General features: G+C 45.9%; 1 protein-coding gene across 2 annotated transcripts in view; it reads left to right on the top strand.

The window, feature by feature from the left end:
• Window positions 1–18,785, top strand: part of LOC144685489 (adenylate kinase isoenzyme 1-like) — a 153,029-nt gene that overhangs the window by 18,818 nt on the left and 115,426 nt on the right. The window contains exons 2-5 of one of the 2 annotated variants that reach the window (XM_078550061.1): window positions 6,788–6,974; window positions 13,071–13,232; window positions 15,414–15,586; window positions 17,264–17,377. In XM_078550061.1, the coding sequence (XP_078406187.1) occupies window positions 6,788–6,974; window positions 13,071–13,232; window positions 15,414–15,586; window positions 17,264–17,377 (636 nt within the window). Of the gene's footprint in view, window positions 1–6,787; window positions 6,975–13,067; window positions 13,233–15,413; window positions 15,587–17,263; window positions 17,378–18,785 lie in introns of both variants that reach the window. The other variant, XM_078550060.1, reaches the window with a different exon arrangement.

Below are 18,785 nucleotides of genomic sequence, written 5' to 3'. Positions count from 1 at the left end.
CTGCTGAAGGTGCCAATGTTTGGCTGTTAGTTTACTTTATTTCTTCCCTGTTTTTAGGCTGACATCACAAATAAGGAGAGAGGGGGCAGGGGCCCTTTGAATTGATGACTGCGACCATTTTCCGGTTCACAGTCTAACTCCTCTCCTGCCCTAGATGCCCAATTAGGCATGGAGCCCCCCACCCCCACTCCTTCCCAATGCTCATTGGCTGGCTATCCTGCGCGCTGGCTGCTAATTGGCCGGCTGACGTATGACTCACCGTGGTGGGGGGGGGGGGGGGGGAGGTGGGAGCAAGTGGATCGCGTACTTTCCATTCTGCCTCCCTCACCCCACCAGAAGCCATAAAATCCAGCCCCATCTCATTTTGGTCCCCCCCGAAGCAATTGTAAAGTTTTCGGTTGATCCCAGTGGTTATTGGTATATCCCTGGGCTGTGGGCAGACAAGAATAGAACCTTCACATCCTGTCTCTGCCCTTTCATTAACCAGCCAGCGGTTGGACATTCACTGTCTTCCACAGCCTGTTGTGTTTTTCTTTTGTTATGTGAGTGTTCCTGACAATTTAGTATTGATTGTTTGATTCATTTACTTCCTATGCAACACTGCAGCATCCAAATGCTCTCTGCTAGCTTACAAATTACTGCTTACAGACTCACTGACTTCATTTTGGACCGAACCAGCTTCCTAATTGGAATATTTGTCCAGAAATGTTCAGAGAGCGGCTCTCAATTTTCATGCTCAAACTGATATGTCGTTACCTTCTGTAGAGATTAGAGATAAAATCTGTTGGAGATAACACTCATTTATTTATCAGCAATTCACATTCTCCTCCCCATACATACATGCACACCCCTACACATACACACAGGGTCACCCTGACACTGAGTACGTTTTGTCAATCATTGCAGTTGATGTAATTTCAACCACTACAATTGGCTATATGGTTGAGAACCATAGAAAATAATGGAAATAATAGTCAATTGACAGAACTGTGTTCAATGTCACGTAAATTTGAAGTCTTCAACCATAGCTTCCCACACACTGGGAGAAGGTGTCTTCTAGGTACAAGGTGTAATAAAACCCATCTGTATTGTATTCACTGGGTTATCTTATTTATCTCAGTGCAATGCAGAGGTGACTTTCGTTCTAAATCCAAACAGTTTATTTACAAAACTTTAAAACATCTCATGTTATAGGGGTTTCAATGCACATGGTCTTTGCAGAGAGCCCAGACCCTTTCTAGAACATTCCCAGATTTCTTAACTCTGTGGCTCCATCTATAGGTTTAAGCAATCAAGCAGTGTCTAAAGATCAGTTATCAGACTAGCATAATCAAACACAGATGAAACAAACCATTGAACACTGCACCATCTTTTTATATAGGATTCTACTGGACTGTGTAAAGAACTAGTAGGGGTGGGATGGGGAGTGGTGTTGAACAGAGGCTGGGTACCATTTGAGGCCATTCTCTGAACCATCTTTTAGCCACTTCGAGTCTTCTAGGATTCAAGTATGTGAAGGTCTTGGCAAAGGGCAGGGAGCCTTGGGAACCAGCCCACGGTGGCTCTTATCCTGCACTCGAACAGTCGCCCTCATCCTGTGATGCGTGCCATGGGGAGACATCAGCCTGTAAAACAGGATAACAGTAAGGCTTGTATAGGTAGCTTCTTTGGCATAAGGCACTGGAATCTTTGCAGAAGCTATGGGCGGAATCGTCCCAGATTTGCACTAAGTGCGGTAGCGGGAGGCAAAAAAGGAAGTTTTAATCGCCAGCAGCAATGGCGGCTTTTTACACCTCATTGTTCCAACCCCGCCTCATTAATAATGCATTCCCAGGAAACATGCAGTTTCGAAGGCGGGCGGGCTCAGATTCGCCCGCTATACCGTCACCTCGCTGCTTCATCACACTGGGCACCACATTTAAACTACAGCCGCGCTCACACCTCTCTGTGCTTCCAGCCCTGAACAGAAACGTGGCCCTGAAAGACAAGACTGCAGCCCTCAGGTTTAGTGACGTGTCCCTCAAGCATCTTTTGGATGGTGTGGAGGCCCGCCGTGATGTTCTCTACTCCCGCTCTGGCCCTAAGAGGGGCAGCAACATTACCACTCCGGCTTGGTAGGTGATGGCAGTGGTGATCAGTGCCAATGCTGCACAGAAGAGGTTGGCCATCCAATTCAGATAGAGGATGAATGATCTCAACTGTGCCGCTGGATAAGGCAACCGTCTCATCACTCTAAACTCTCACACTCCCAAGGCCATCACACATTCACTTGCATCTCACTCACTGCCAGCTCAAGGGACATCACCGTTCTCTCTCTCACACACACCCTTATATCTCCATCTGGCCTCATCTACCCTGGAGACTGCCTCCTCAGCCCGCACCATCTTAAGGCCACTTGCACAGATCAGCATGTGCCCCCACACAGACCCTGGGATACCCTCCTTCCCCAGTACAGCCCTCACCCTGCAACCTCTTCCCTTGCCTAAGACCTCTTCTCCCCCTTCCCCAAATAAGCCCTAGCCCTGCAGCCATTGAAAAGCCACCCCCGCCTTATGGCTGATCTGTTAGGTAAAGACCTGCCCATGAACCCCCCTAAAAGTGATGTGGTGCTGCCTGCGAAGCCTGGCGCTGATGACTCTGCTGAAGCAAGGTAGGCAAACAAACCTCGAAATCCCAAATGAAATGCAGCTCTCCAGGTGCACATTGCTAATGTCCAGTTGTGAAACATGTCGACGTGCAATCACGCTGACGTGCTCGGATGACCCAGCATGGGGGGGGATGATCCCGGTGACCTGGGTTTATAATGCTATGCAGATTATTACAATGAGATTCCCGACATCCGACAATGGGAAACGTGGCCCGCCATTGGGCAGAGTGGATGATCGCAAACTGGTTTCACGACGCCGTGAAACTGATTTTTGGCCTCCTCGCCATATTGTCCACTTGCACCACCGAACGCACCCGACGCCAGCGGGCACAGAAACTTCCGCCCTATAAGTTGACCAGCATTTGTGTAGGGTAAGAGGTTGTGTGGAGCAGACGTTGCTTAGCATCTTTGTTAGTCGGCACTCTTCCACAACACAAACCTAAATAGGAAAGAACTGCCTTGGGTCACGTATCATGGTCAAACCACAAACAGGTCTCACTGTCATATTGAATTCTCCTCGTCAGTCTACACTTGCAAGAGTGAGGCGAGATGTAGGTTAACTTTGTGCTGGAACATGCAGCTACGAAGTGAAGAGGATATTCTTCCCCAGTGGTATATTTTCCTTTACTCCCTTCTGGTGAAGTTCGATGCTCCCCTTGTACCTGAGTAGTCATTCCGCATGCGTGTGGCTTGACTGTGTGTGTCACTGCTCTACCTGATTCCTTGCCTGAGGCACCAGCAAGGGGGTGTGGTGGGGTGGCGGGAGTGGGGGGGCGCTGGGGTGGCGGGAGTAGGGGGGCTGGGGTGGCAGGGGTGACTGGTAGGAAATTTGGCTGTTTGCTTTGCTCCCCCAACTCAAGATTTTGGTACCTTCAGAGATAAAAGTCAACAACAACAACATGTGTTTACATCATTTCATTCCTTGGGTGCTCTACCTGAAGACAGGTCCTTGGCTCGTTTTCTGCCGATGCTTCACTCTGAGCTGTTTTCTTGGCAGTTTTTGTCAGTGGTGGTTTGCCTTTGCTTTTCGCTCTCAGGGGACAGGGCAAAGAGGCAGGTCCCAAATCTACCTCAGCCAGAACAGGAATCGAACCCGCACTGTTGTTGTTATTCTGAACCATCTAGTCCATGAGCTAACTGGCCCGTTTGCAGTATAGAACCTTTAAAATAGTAAAACATTCTAAGGTGCTTCAAAGAAGAATTATTAAATAAATTGAGTCACATAAGGAGATATTCGGGCAGAATGGTTAAAGAAGGACGGATTATTTCAGTGTAAACAGGTGCTAACCGGGTGTTGCTTGCTAGTAAAACACGCTGGTTTTAGCAGGTAATGTTGGTCCTAATTGACTGGAGGCACTAAACACACACCTGTCAGCCTAGCACTCGAGCACTGGGTGGATGCAATCTTTGTATATTTGGGCTCCACACAGCCATTGCTGCTGAAGTTGGGGAGCACTCTGGTTGATGCAGAGTGGCCCTTGACAGGATGGCTCAGCAATCAAACGAGAGAGCCCACAGCTTATCTGACACGGTTTTGGAGGTCCTGGTGGAGGAGATCCTGAGTAGGAGGGATGGTCTGTACCTGCAGAGAGGAAGGAGCCCAACTTACCCTCCTGTTCCTCCTCTTGCTCTCTCTTTCCTCTCTCCTGCAGCAGCTGGTGCTGCTCTGTCTGACCCTCATGTCCTCCTCCCATTCCACCTGCAGACCAAGGGGAACCCCGAGCAAGATGCCCAGGACCAAATATTCCCTTTCTCCTGTTTGTGGTAGCGTGCTGTGCGCAAACTGGCTGCCATGTTTTCTGCACGACAACAGTGACCACACTTGAAAAATACTTCATTGGCTTTAAAGGCGGATTGAGATGTGGAAGGTGCTATAGAAATGCAAGTCTTTTAAAAATTCTCAGCAGAGGTGGGGATTAAACTCGGATTCTCTTATGTTTGGGCACTCCACCCAGGGGGAGAAGATCTGACTTGCTCTTAAAGTGTATCATTCACAAATAGGCAAAAGAACCAGAGTTGATGTGAGGGGTGGAGGGGGAGAAATAGACAACAAATTATTATTAAGTGTCTAATTAGATAGAGCAGGATAGCACACGCTCTTATGAGGAAAAATCCTCAGAGAATTTCCAGAATATATGTTGACGAGGTGTTGGTGAAGCCTTGACAAAGTGCCCAATGTATTTCAAAAGTCCTCTTCAACCCTCTAGCAGCACGGGAACAGTAGAAGGTGATATACCTTTAAGTAGTGCTCAAAATCCTTGGCAATGACTTGTTTGCTCTCAACCAGTTGGTCGCTGTTAGGAGAGAGTGTGGATTATCCACCAAAATGTGCAGCCTCCTTAACGAGGGCTAGCAGGCAATTTAAATACTGATCAGCACCTCTGCTGTCCTCCAGGCAACCGTTCCTAGAGCAAGCTTCATCATCTTTAACGAGATGGCATCTTGTGCGAAATGTGGGCTAAACTGACGTTTCAGCACATGACCCCATTTTGGCCATCTTGGCAGCTTTTCAGTGCCTAAAACCTCCAGGAAAATCACCCCCCGTAGGCTTTAAGGAGTGGTCATAAAGGAAGAAAGAGAGGTGGAGAGGTTTGGGGAGAGGATTCCAGAGCTTAGGGCCCTGGCAATTGAAGGCACAGCCACCAACGGGGGAGCGATTGAAATAGGGAACGCGCAAGAGGCCAGGATTAGAGGAATGCAGAAATCTCAGAGGGTTGTGGGACTGGAGGTGGATACAGAGATAGGGAAGGGTGAGGCCATGGAAGGATTTGAAAACAAGGGTAAGAGATTTGAAATCAATGCATTGCTTAACCAGGAGCCAATGTAGGCCAATGAGCACAGTTATGACGGGCGAATGGGATTTGACACAGCATGGACAGCAGAATTTTGGATTTACAAGTTTACAGAGGGTGGAAGATGGATGGTCGTCCAGCAGCGCATTAGAATATTCAAGTCTTGAGGTAACAAAAGCATGGATGAAGGTTTCAGCAGCAGATGAGCTGAGGTAAGGGTGAAGCCAGGTGATGCTGCAGAGGTGGACGTGGGCAGTCTTAGCAATGGTGGCAAATTTGTGGTTGGAAGCTCACCTTAGGATCAAATACAACACCAAGGTTGCGAACAATCTGGTTCAGCCTCGGGCAGTTGCCAGGGAGAGGGATGGAGTTGGTCGCTAGGGAACGGAGTTTGTGGTGGTGACTGAGGACAATGGCTCTCACATCTCGGTCAGAACATTGTAGATTAGGTGAACCACAAAAATCTAGTGCAGAACTGTCAAGGCAGCCATCTTTCAGGTGAGATGCTAAACTGAGACTTTGCCTGCCCTCTCAGATGGATGCATCTTGAAGAAGAGCAGGAGAGTTATCCCCAGTGTCCTGGCCAATAGTTGTCCCTCACTCAACATCACTAAAACCGATTACATGGTCATTATCACATTGCTGTTTGTGGGAGCTTGCTGTGTGCAAATTGGCTGCCATGTTTTCTACATTACAACAGTGACTACAATTGAAAAATACTTGATTGGCTGTAGAGGTGGATTGGGATGTGAAGGGCGCTATAGAAATGCAAGTCTTTTCTTTCTCAATGGAGATGGGGACTAAACTCGGATTCTCTCACCTTTTGCAACTTTGCCTATGGAGAGAAGATCTGGCCAGCTGTTAAAGGATATTGTTCGCTGAAAGGCAAAAGAATCAAAGGGGAAGTGAGGCGGGAGGGGGACAAAAAAGCCAACAAATTATTAGCGCCTGGAGTGCACTGCCTCGAAAGAAGAGTGGAAGCAATCTCAATAATAATTTACAAAAGGGAATTAGAGGGAAAAAAACTGCAAGGCTAAGGAGAAAGAGCAGGGGAGTGGGTTTAATCAGGTAACTCTTTTAAAGAGCCAGCACCGGCACAATAGGCTGAATGACCTCCATCTGGGCTGATTCTGTAAAGGACGACAACAATGAGAAACAGTGGCCTGTTTGCCTCTTCAACCCAGAGGTTCTGATCTTTGGTGTTTTAATGCATGAAGCTGCTGAACAGATTAAGGAATATAATGGATGAAATATTGAATCAAATTAGATCTAAGCCTTTTATTTTTAAAATGCGTTCTATTTTTGGTTGAACACAGTGAGATAATTAACTTCCCTCTCTGCCCAACAGAGCATGTTGACAGGGCTGATGTACTATCGGCCTGACGATCCAATAGAATACCTCGAGGGATGTTTGCAGAGAGTACGGGAGTTAGGAGGGCCGGAGAAAGTGAAGTGGGACACGTTTATCTCCCAGGAACGTCAACCATTACCTCCAATCAACGGCGGACAAGGGAAGAAGCCAATATTTCGAACAGGTGAATGACCAAAATCAAGTTAATCTTCAATTATAGCGCACAGAACTCTGGTGAGACTGTTTTTTTTTGACTGCAGTGCGGATGTGCACCCATTTGACCTGAAAGGAAAGGAGGGGATGGGATGGACTGGCGCACTAGGGCTATGCAATAATGAAAACCCTGAGCCCAAACCAGCCCACCAGAATTTAAACCCGAGAGACATCTAGACCTGCACGTCACAGGCCTCAATAAAAGGGGCAGTGGCCACATGGATACTAAATTGGCTGAGTGACTAGCAACAGAGAGTAGGGGTGAACGGTTGTTTTTCAGACTGGAGGAAGGTAGACAGTGGGGTTCCTCAGTGGTTGTTATTGGGATCACTGCATATATATATATATATATATATATATATGTATTTTTATAATGACCTAGACTTGTATGGGTGGTGTGAGGAGGATAATGATCGACTTCAAGAAAACATAAGACAGGTTAGTAGAATGAGTGAGCATGTCATAGATTAAATGGTATGCGGAGAAGTATGAAGTGATACATTTTGGCAGGAAGAACGAGGAGAAGCAATGTAAGGGTGCAGGAGTAGAGGACCTGCCATGTATATGCACAAATTGTTGAAGCTATGGTGAATCTGAATAAAACAGTAGTTCATTCTCAACTGGTGTATTTTGTCCAATTCTGGGCACCAGATTTTAGGAAGGATGTGAAGGTGTTAGAGGAGGTGCAGAAAAGATTTCCGAGGATGGTTCTGGAGATGGGAGACTTCAGTTATGTGGATAGATTGGAGAAGCTGGGAATGTTCTCCTTAGAGCAGAGAAAGTTGAGAGGTAGTTTGGTAGAGGTGTTCAAAGTCATGAGGGGTCCGGACAAAGTAAATAGGGAGAAACCTATCTCGTTGTGAACGAGGGGACAAGGCGAATGGCAAAAGAACCAAAGACAACATGAGGAAAGAGCCTTTTTACGCAGTGAGTGGTTAAGATCTGGAAGGCGCTGCCTGAGAGTGTGGTGGAGGCAGGGTCAATTGTGGCTTTCAAAAGAGAATTGGATAATTATCTGAAGAGAAAAGATGTGCAGGGCTACTGGGAAAAGACGGGCAGAGTGGGACTTGCTGAGTTGCTCTTGCAGAGAGAAGGCATGGAGATGATGGGGCTCCTTCTGTGCTGTAACTATTCTTTGATTCTAAGATTAAAGGGCCAGCCCTCACTAAAGTATCTTTTTTATGTGTGTCCAGAAAAGGGGAGAAGAGCTTGCGTGTGACTTCTATAGTACCACGGCAACCACACAAAAGTGAAACCATAACTGAGGCTTTTTACATTGTGCTAAACTCTTGCGGACGATCAGAAGTGTTTCCCAAATAGAGAACGTGCAGTTTCACATTAGCCCAAATCCACAGAAGCTTCACAATTCGTTCCTAAAAAGCTTTGGGTGAGCCGTGTTCAAACAGCTTGTTAATAGAAGCCAGTGCAATGTTATAATATGGCTGACTCTCTGCAGTTCTCCTCGAGCCTAGTGACGCCCACCAAGTGGATAACAATCTACAGAGTAGCCCATGAAACGTGCTACATAAATGCAAACGGCCCATGATACTGACTTCTGATCCAGTGACACTTGCTGGAAAGTCCACTTCAACAGATACTGGGCAAGGTCTGGACTTGGTTTGGCTGTGACACACCCCCCCCTCCCCCACCATGCTCGGGTAGCCCACTGACACTCCCTGCATAGACTAGTACTTTAAGAATTGCTACTTGAATTGGTGACAAGGGGACAGCTGGCATCCTTAGAACAGGAAGACTAGAGAGTCTTCAGGAGAGTAAACTGCAGGTATGAAGCACTGCTGAGCTATTTACCGCTAATTTCTGAGGCTTGAGTGAAGTCCCAGATGTCACTTTCCCCAGATGTCACTTTCCCCAGATGTCACTTTCCCCAGATGTCACCTTCCCCAGGTGTCACTTTCCCCAGGTGTCACTTTCCCCAGGTGTCACTTTCCCCAGGTGTCACTTTCCCCAGGTGTCACTTTCCCCCCAGGCATCGCTTCCTGAGATGTTGCTCCCCATTCATCCAGAGGTTGCTTCCCCAGACATCGCTCCCCCAGATTTTGGTTTCCCAGATGTTGCTCCCCAGGACATCACCCTCCAGATATTGCTCCCCAAACGTTGGCTCCCCCAGACATTGCTTCCCCAGATGGATGCTCCCCAGATGTCACTCCCCTGATGTAGCTTTCCCCAAGTGGGGAGGCGATGGCGTAGTGGTGTTGCTGCTGGACTAGTAACCCAGAGACCCAGGGTAATGCTCTGGGGACCTGGGTTTGCATCCCACCATGGCAGATGGTGGAATTTGAATTCAATAAAAATCTGGAATTAAAAGTCTAATGATGACCATGAAACCAGTGAAGCTCACATCCCGTGAATGAATTTTTTAAAATGTTGGCTCCCTTGGACATCGCTTCCCCAGATGTTGCTCTCCAAGACATAGCCCCTCAGATGTTGCTCCCATGGATGTCACTCTCCCAGGTGTTGCTTACCCAAAATGTTGCTTCCCCAGATATCGCTCCCCCCACCCCCCAAGATGCTGCTTTCACCCAGTTAATTCTTGAATTGTAAATATGGCATCGATTAATTGTATGTGAAACATGACTGATTATGGAAAACAGGAAGCCAGCTGTAGAGGAGAAGTGGAGATTAACCGTGTCTGTCATGCAGCCTGTTTTGATCTAAACACAGAATCAGTGACCACTCTCAGATTGTGGTATCTTGCGCTTAATCTTGGCTGCGGTGAGCTGCCAGATTTTGATGTGGCCAATGTCTGATGCCAACTGGAAACAGCTGGCCTCTGCTTCCGGGCAATAGCTAGAAATAGTTGAGAATTTAAACGGCCTGAGTTTAAAAAAGACTTTACAGCCTATCTCAGGCTGTTCTCCCAGCACATTGTACCGACGATGAGAAACCGGCCTTGTGACTGCTGTGTGGTGACATGGCACATGTTCTTTTAAAATGTCTTTTTGACTTCACTAGAAACACTGAAGAATAACATTTCTACATCGCCTTTCACAAGCTCAGGATGTCACAATGTGCTTTATCACTAAAAAGTAGTCTATTTGAAGTGTAATCGCTGTTGTAATCTAGGAAGTACAGCAGCCAATTTGTGCACAGCAAGCTCCCACAAATAGCAAAGTAACGATGACCAGATAATCTGCTTTTAGGTATTAGTTGAGGGATAAACCATTAGCACTAAAAAATAAAAGTGCCCTAGAATCATTTTTGTCCACTTAAGAGAGCAGACAAGGGCCTTGCTTTAACATCTCATCTTAAAGGCCTCTGACAGAGCAGTACTCACTTAGGGGAGATGACGGCGTAGTGGTAATGTCACTGGGCTAGTAATAGAGAGGCCCAGGCTAATGTTCTGGGGACGTGGGTTCAAATCTGACCATGGCAGCCAGTGAAATTTAAATGCAATTAATAAAATCTGGAGTTGGAAGCTAGTCTCAGTAATGGTGACCATGAAACTATCATTGATTTTTGTAAAAACCCATCTGGTTTACCAATGCCCCTTTAAGGAAGGAAATCTGCCATCCTTACCTGGTCTGGCCTACACGTGACTCCAGACCCACAGCAATGTGGTTGACTTTTAAATGGCCTAGGAAGTCACTCAGTTCCAGGGCAATTAGGGATGGGCAACAAATGCTGGCCTAGCCAGTGACATCCACATCCCATGAAAGAATAAAATTGAATTCCCTTGGGTTACGTGCTCAAGTCTCTGGAGTGGGGCTTGAACCCACAAACATCTGGCTCAAAATGAGAGGGCTACCATCCAAACACAGCTCATATGGTCAGAGCACTGGGGATTGTGCAGTGCAGCAGAGTTCCAGCTATCTCTCAGCTCTGGACTAGGTTGGAAGGCTCAGCTTGCTGCTTGTATAAGAGCCTCAAGTGGATGGGTCACTGTGTTTGGGATCACTGTGTTTTGAGTGGATATCCAGGGCAACAGATATATTGGTAAAGCCACAGAGGCATAAGCAAGGGCTGGGTTGGAAATGGGAATTCACTTGTACCTTCCTGTGAGAGATTGGGGCCTTGCCTGATTTCATACATTCAGGGCCGCAGCCTCTACTCAATCCCCACCTCAAAGGACACCGGCCGGCAAGATAAACTCTTACAAGGGCATACACTCCTTCTCCCCCTCCCCACTCCTCTCTGCAAATTCCTTCAGTTCCTTCTCCGTGTTCATCTCTTTGCCCTTGCAAAACGCTGAGATATTCTTTGTTGCGAGGAGGGCTGTAGACACCTAAGTTTTCTTCAAGAATGTTTTTGGGGCAGTGTCGAGGGAGGGTCAGTCAATGTTTCTATTTTCTGTGACTGATCTTCAGGAGCCACAGGTTCGTTTCCTTTAACCTGCACCTGACCTCTGAGTATTTGATGCTGAGACTGGGCGGAATAGCCAAAAATAAATGTTCCACGCCATAGCACTGATGCCCCTCACCACAAGGAACCCAAAGTGTCAGCTGAGGTTCGCTTGTCTCAGATTCACTCTGAGTCAGAAGGCCATGGGCTCAAGTCAAACTGATATTTCAATGTGGTGCTGAGGGAGTGTGGTTAAACTTATCATCAAAACTCTTTTAAAAGACATATGATTAAGAATGAGGGTCACTGTGAACACAAGATCATTTCTGAATATTGCTAATCAGGACTGAATATTTTTAATGCTAGATAATATTTTGGCTAGAGACGGTTTATTTTTTTGGATGTCTGTCAGAAATAATTTGCTGAAATCAAACCCCTTAAACCTTCTAGATTTGGAGGTTAAGTCAGTAACCATGAGCTGATGGCTCAGCTGTTTATACAAACAGTGGGCTGGATAATTGTTCTGTACAGGAGTGGCCAGAACAAAAGTATTGGACAGAGTTCACCTCACAGTCAAACAATTAACTTCCTTTTAAATCACTCCTGTTCCTATCTGTTGATTTCAGAGGGGAATTAAGAGTCTGTCTCAAGCCGATTACAGTTTGTCAACCGATAATATTGTGCTCTTTCCGGAACAGAATACTTATTGTACTAACAATCAAAAGCTTACAGCCTGAGATAAAGATTAATTTCAGACCCATGCCAATTTAATTTTGGGCCTGTCTTGTTAGGGCTCCATTACCTCCCTTCTAAACTGGGATCCATATGGCTAATTGCCACGCTCCTCTGAGCCACTAACAATGCTGCTTGAGCAATGCTACTGCAGATTACTTTGCACTCTCCAGTTTGATACTGAACCACAGAAACCTGAACTAAATTTGCGATTCATTTTGTTCATAGATTTCCTCCATGTGTTGAATGAGTAGATTTTGGCTGCCAGTTGTGTCGCTACAAATATAGCCTTGCTGCCTTAGGCCTGTGAAGGTGAAAGCATTTCCCTGCTGATACTAGCTGTCTTGGCAGATCTGCCTGGTGCAAAGGTGGTTGAAGGGAGGTCTGAGAGAGGGGTACAAGATTATGAGAGGGTTTGGACAAGGTAGACCAAAGTAAAGCTGTTCCCATTAGCTGATTGTACAAGGATCAGGGGACACGGATTTAAGATTTGGGGCAAGAGCTGCAGCAGGGGATGCGAGGGAGAACTTTTTCTTGCAGCGAGTGTATGACCTGGAACTCGCTGCCCATGGGGGCGGAGGAATTGGAGAGGGTGAATGATTTAAAAGGAATTGGCTGGACTGTTGAGGGGAATAAACTTACAAGGCAACGGGGATTGAGTGGAGGAATGGGACCCACTGCATTGTTCCACAGTGAGCTGCCATGGACAAGATAAGCTGAATGGCCTCCATCTGTGCCATAATGTCTCTATACATGGATAATAGTCATGGGAGTGAGGCCCTGGAGGGTCGCCAATGGCCATAGTACCATACATACAGCAAAAAAAACTCTTTCAAGCAAGGCATAGAGGATATGGAGGGGGAGAATATATTTCTATACTTCAGCGAGTTGCCCAGGTTTCCGTTATCATTTTTATCTGATCCACCTAGAATCTTAGCAGGGGTCCCAAAGAAGTGAATGGAATTAGGCCAGACTTAATGTTTGCAGCATCTTTGATCTTTGCTGTGCCTTCCTAATCAATGTTTTCTTCCATTAGAACCAGGAGTTGCTCCTTATCGCCGCTATGACCGCTTGCCCCCGATCCAGGCCCAATTTTCAATTGAAAGTGACTCAGATATGACAGAATCTTCTGGACTGATTCAAGAATATGACGTGTTCGACCCAACCAAAACAAGGCCATGCATTATTTTTGTCATTGGTAAGCCTCCCCTCGGTTTCTGCGTTACTCTAGCTCATTAACTCTCCTATTAAGGTGCCTGATCCTGTGTTAAGTTAGTCCATTGTTATTTCCTCTACTACCCTGCCTGGGAAGTTGAGCAGCTCTATGCTAACTCTGACCTGCCCAGCGTACTGTTAGTTGCTTCACCAAATTAGGTGCTCGCTGGGCTTAGCATGGATGTGGCTTTGTGGTAGCACTCTTACTTCGGAGTCAGAAGGTTGTGGGGTCAACTCCCACACCAACAACCTGTGCACGGAAGCTAGGCTGACAATACAGTGCAGTGCTGAGAGAGTGCTGCATTGTTGTCGGTGTTGCCTTTGAGATGAGATGTTAAACCAAGGCTGGTCTGCTCTCTCTAGTGGGAGCGTTGGTGTTATTTGAAGAAGAGCTATGAGCTCTCCTTGGTCTGCTACCTATTATTTATCCCTCAATCAACACCTAAAACAGATTATCGGGATATTTATTTAATTGCTGTTTGTGGCAGCTCGTTGTGCACAAATTGGCAGCTGTGTTTCCTACATTTACAACAGTGATTTCAAAAGCATTGGCGTTGGTGGAGGAATTCAAATCAAAGCAGTTCACTAGGTGATTGAGACACCCGCCTGACACACAGCCTCTGGCTGCCTGGGTGAGAATCGTTATCCTTTTTAAACACAGGCATCATGATGTTAGGAGGAAAGCAATGATATTTTTGAGTAAGTCTTGAGATCATGAAAGGCGCAATATAAATGCAAGTCATCTTTTCCCTGAAGGTGAAGTGTCCACTTTTTTTCCCCCCCAAGTATATTCCTCAAGAGGGGGAATTTCACTTCCTCTGGCTAGTGAAAAGCTGGTCGTGGAGGAATTCAAATAAAAACAGTTCACTGAGTGATTAAGACACCCGCCTGACACAGCCTTCAGCTGCCTGGGTGAGAATTGTTATCCTTTTTAAACATAGGCATCATGACGTTAGCAGGAAAGCAATGATATTTTGAGGAACCAAGTAGACACAATACCAAGTGTTTCCTAAGCAATAGTTACACAGTTTAATCCTGGATGTGATTGACAGTAGAACCTAATCCCTGCAGTAAAATGTGAGCAGGTAGTGCGAACGATCCAGAGTAGGGACAACTGGGGGAAAGCCAACTTCAATGGGGTAAGGACCCATCTGGGCTGAATAAATTGGAGTCAAAGGCTGGCATGAAAAACAGTAACTGAACAATGGGCTACCTTCAAAGAAAAGGTATTTTGGGCACAGTCAAGATATATTCCCTTGAAAGAGAAAGGTAGGGCAAACAAACCCAGAGCTCCCTGGATGACAAAAGAGATAGAAATTATGGTAAAGAAGAAAAATTGTGCTTATGACAGGTTGAAAACATAATTGAGAACCAGGCTGAATGTAGAAGATTCAAAGGGAAGGTGAAAAAGCAAATAAGAGAAGCAAGGAGGGAGTATGTAAAGAGACTGGCAACTAATATAGAAGGGAATCCCAAATCTTCTATCGGCCTATAAATAGTAAAATGATGTAAAAGGAAGAGTAGGGCCTGTTAGGATCCTTAACCAGACCCCCAATTTTTTAGTAAGATTCAGCTGGGGACCAATAATGTTTAAAATAGACAAAGTTTGAGATTCAATACGTTTGCTCAGTGACTAAAGCCACGAGATTCCGTGGCTTTTGAACAAACAAAAATAAACATTACTATACAAGATCAGCAAGATAAGACAATTTGCAACCTCTGTTTTATACTCTAACATATGAGGTACATGTGAATTAACAGGCAAACTGTGGTTAAAGATGCCACACGGCACAATAAATGGCAAATGCGACCAAGACAGAGTCCATGGATTTCTCAACAACCCACCCAGACATCAGTAATACAGCGAGTCAACCAATGTACTAAAAATCCGTGTTTCTCATGAGAGATTCCAAACTTTACCTTTGAAGATCGCGCCTCGGAATTCTCTCCAAATGTTGCTCTAACACGGGCGGCATCAACCACTGCCCACCTCCCAAGACTCTTTCCTGATTGCATTTGCCATTTAAAATGCAGTGTGGTGTGTTTCCTCCGCACCCCACCCTCCCCCAACACTTTTGCAACATATAGTGTGAATGCACCTTGGCCTGTTTGCATCATTCTGCCACATTACACCTGAGCTGTTTTGAATGCTGCCCCTCTGCAGGTGGTCCTGGGAGTGGGAAAGGAACGCAAAGTGCCAAGATGGCCAGGCAATACGGATTTGAGTCCATTTCAGTGGGAGAGATCTTACGTCGACAGATGCTGCACCATGCGACCAGCGACCGGAAGTGGGAGCTCATCGCACAGATCATCGCCAATGGGGAATTGGCACCTCCAGTAAGCAAACTGAAACTATACAAATCCAAGCAAAATCTTTACAAAGGAGGCTGGGTGTTGCAGCAGGAAAGGGAATTGGTTCCAATGATCATTGTGTATAGTACAGAACTTGAGCATTGCTGAAAAGAGAGACATGCTGTTGAAGCTTTTTGCCTTGCACTCATCAGGACAGGCGCAAGAATGCCAAAGTGCAGAGAGAGTAATAATTTATTCTGCATGAGAAAAGAGTACTGATTGGTTGGCAAGTTGACTCTGATTGGTCAAGGTGTTACCACGGAGAATGCACCAGGGAACTATTGTTTCCCCACACTTTTGTTTGCTTCAAAAAAGACACGATGCCTGGACATGTTCCTTTTGCCAAATGTGCTAAGAATTACACCATAATTAATTTAACATTATCAGTTGGTCTTGTAATGTGGCTCACTTATGCTTGCTAGAAGCTAAATATATTCATATGCAGGGATCTGTCCTCTGCAGGCAAAAGAAATATGTCCAGGCATTGTGGCTTTCTTGAATTAAACTAAAGCATGGGGGGAACAATAGTTCTCTGGTGCATTCTCCATGGCAACACCTCGACCAATCAGAGTCGACTTGCCAGCCAATCAGCACCCTTTTCTCATGCAGTATAAATTGTTGCTCCCTTTGAAATTTGGTATTCTTGTGCCTGTCCTGATGAGTGCAAGGTGAAAAGGTTTGACAGCATGTATCTTTTTTTCAGCAATACTCAAATTATTGTTTCATTATTGATCTGAAGGTGGGTTTATTTCGTTAATGTCAATTTAGCACTTCTGCAGGATTGAATGAGTAGTTCAAAGTAAGAGTAATTTATTCTCAAATATGAGATTCAAAGAAAAGAAATACTTGTGTTTCTATACTGCTGCTCATGACCTCAAGATGTCCCAAAGTGCTTTACAGCCACTGAAGTAGTTTTGAAGGACAGTTACTATTTTAATATGGGGAAATGCGACAGCCAACTTGCGGACAGCAAGCTCCCACAGCGACCAATAACCAAGTCATCTGTTTTAAGTCATGTTGGTTGCGGGATAAATATCGGCCAGGACACCAGAGTGAACTCTTCCTGTTTTTCTTCAAAACATTGTCACTGGTTCCTTTAAGTTAACCGAGAGGGCAGGTGGGGTCTCGGTCTAATGCCTCTTCCAAAATAAGGCACCTCCAACAGTGCAGCTGTCCCTCAACACTGCACTGTCGTGTCAGCCTAGATGTTGTGCTCAGGTATCTCGAGTGGGACTTGAATCCACAACCCTTTGACTCAGAGCTGAGAGTGATGCTTACTGATTAAAATCGTAGATAAGTAAGAGTTTAGTTTTCCAAACGTGAGGTACTTCATTCTTTTTGAGCATCTGAAGCACTATTGTTTTGAGATTGCACTTGAACAGGTTTGTTCTCCTACCTTAGTGGGGCAGTTCATATCCATGGAACTTAGCATGTGACTTAGTCCCGAGATAGGGCAGTATCATTGAAAATCTGGCACTGGCCAACTTGCAGAAGTGGCTGAATGCAAGTGTGTGGGATACCTGGGTTGGAAATGCTGAAAGCCAAGGCGTGAGAACCACTTCTCCGTCCCACTGCTCCCTCCCACCAACACCCCCACCCCTCCAAACCCCACCAGGAAGGTGCCAAATGCCCTAAAATGTGACTTTCCTCATTTTCTCTTAGGAAACGGCCATTGAGGAGCTAAAGCATCAGTTTATGAAGCACCAGGATGCAAAAGGCTTCATCGTCGATGGATTTCCCAAGGAGATCAGCCAGGCCTTCACATTTGAAGAACAGGTGAGGACTCTCAGTGCATACCTCTGGCCTGCAGACTACAGCCTTGTGCACAACAAATTGAACTGAAGCGTGAAGCAGAGTACAAATACATCTATCACTAAAGGTTGTGCCACAGGTTAGCAAGCAAGGCCATAAAAAAAGCAAGCCAAGCACTAGAGAGATAAAATGGATAAGTAGGGAGGTTATGCTAAACCTATATCGAACCTTGGTTAGACCACACTTAGAGTACAGTGTGCAGTTCTAGTCACCATATTATAAAAAGCATATAGAGGCACTGGAGAGGGTGCAGAGAAAATTTACAAGGACGATACCAGAAATGCATGGGTATACATATCAGGAAAGGATTGATGAATTGAGTCCCTTTTTCTTGTAAAAAGAAGACTGAGGGCTGACTTAATAGAGGTCTTTCAAATTATGCAAGGTTTTGATACAGTTGATACAGAGAGAATGTTTCCGCTTGAGGGGAAGAGAATAACTAGAGGCCATCAGTATAAAAAAGTCACCAAGAAATCCAACAGGGAATTCAGAAGAAATTTCTTTATGCAAAGGGTGTTGAGAATGTGGAGCTTGCTACCACAGGGAGTGATTGAAGTGGATAGTGTAGATGCAATGAAGAGGAAGTTAGGCAATCATTTAAGAGAGACGGGAATAGAGGATTATAATAATGGATTCGGAGGAGGAAAGATGGGAGGACGCTCAAGTGGAGCGTAAAGACCAGCTGGGACTGGCTGGGTGAATGGCCTGTTTTTGTGCCGTGTATCGTATATAAAGTTGGAGCACGGGATGGGAGGCCATTTCACTGTGGTGTGGCGAGGGGTGACTCCCTGGAGTTGGCCACTGAGCCAATATTGTACGACTTGTAATACGGTCAATCAAATAATGACATTGGCCAAGGGCTGGAAGGCGGCTGACTTGCAGCTGTCTCAGTAGCAGGGGTATGGGATCCAAGTGGGTTGTAGACAATTGTGGCGAAAGCTGAGGGAGAATGAATGCCTCCTTTGAAACCACAGCTCTTAACCAGGAATGAGTGGAGCAGTAGTAACTCTGTGTGTGGCTGAACTTTCACTGGGATCTTTTTCTGATTATCTGCATGTAGCGACTGTGGAAGAGGGGCGGAAGCCAAGGAGAAGTGGGATAAGCAGCAATTTTCTGCAAATTCCACAGCTCTTTTGTCAAAGTTACGGTGGACAAACAGGAGAACCCCTTTCTCCCTCTACAATTCACCCCTTGTACATCAGTGCAGGGGCATTGTTTGGAGGCAAGTGCGCCATGATGCATCAGCAGTGATCTCTCCTGCATTGGTGGGCTCCTGATCTCAGCCAGGCCATCAAGCAGTGGCTCTGGGCACATATAGGCCCTTTCTGCATGGAGGCCTGCAAAGGTTGATTGATCCATACCATCATAGAAA

Source organism: Cetorhinus maximus, chromosome 10 (genome assembly GCF_964194155.1).
Source record: "Cetorhinus maximus chromosome 10, sCetMax3.hap1.1, whole genome shotgun sequence".
In the NCBI taxonomy this organism is placed as follows: domain Eukaryota; kingdom Metazoa; phylum Chordata; class Chondrichthyes; order Lamniformes; family Cetorhinidae; genus Cetorhinus; species Cetorhinus maximus.
The sequence above is the reverse complement of the archived record's forward strand: the minus strand, read 5'-3'. Positions and strand labels throughout refer to the sequence as shown.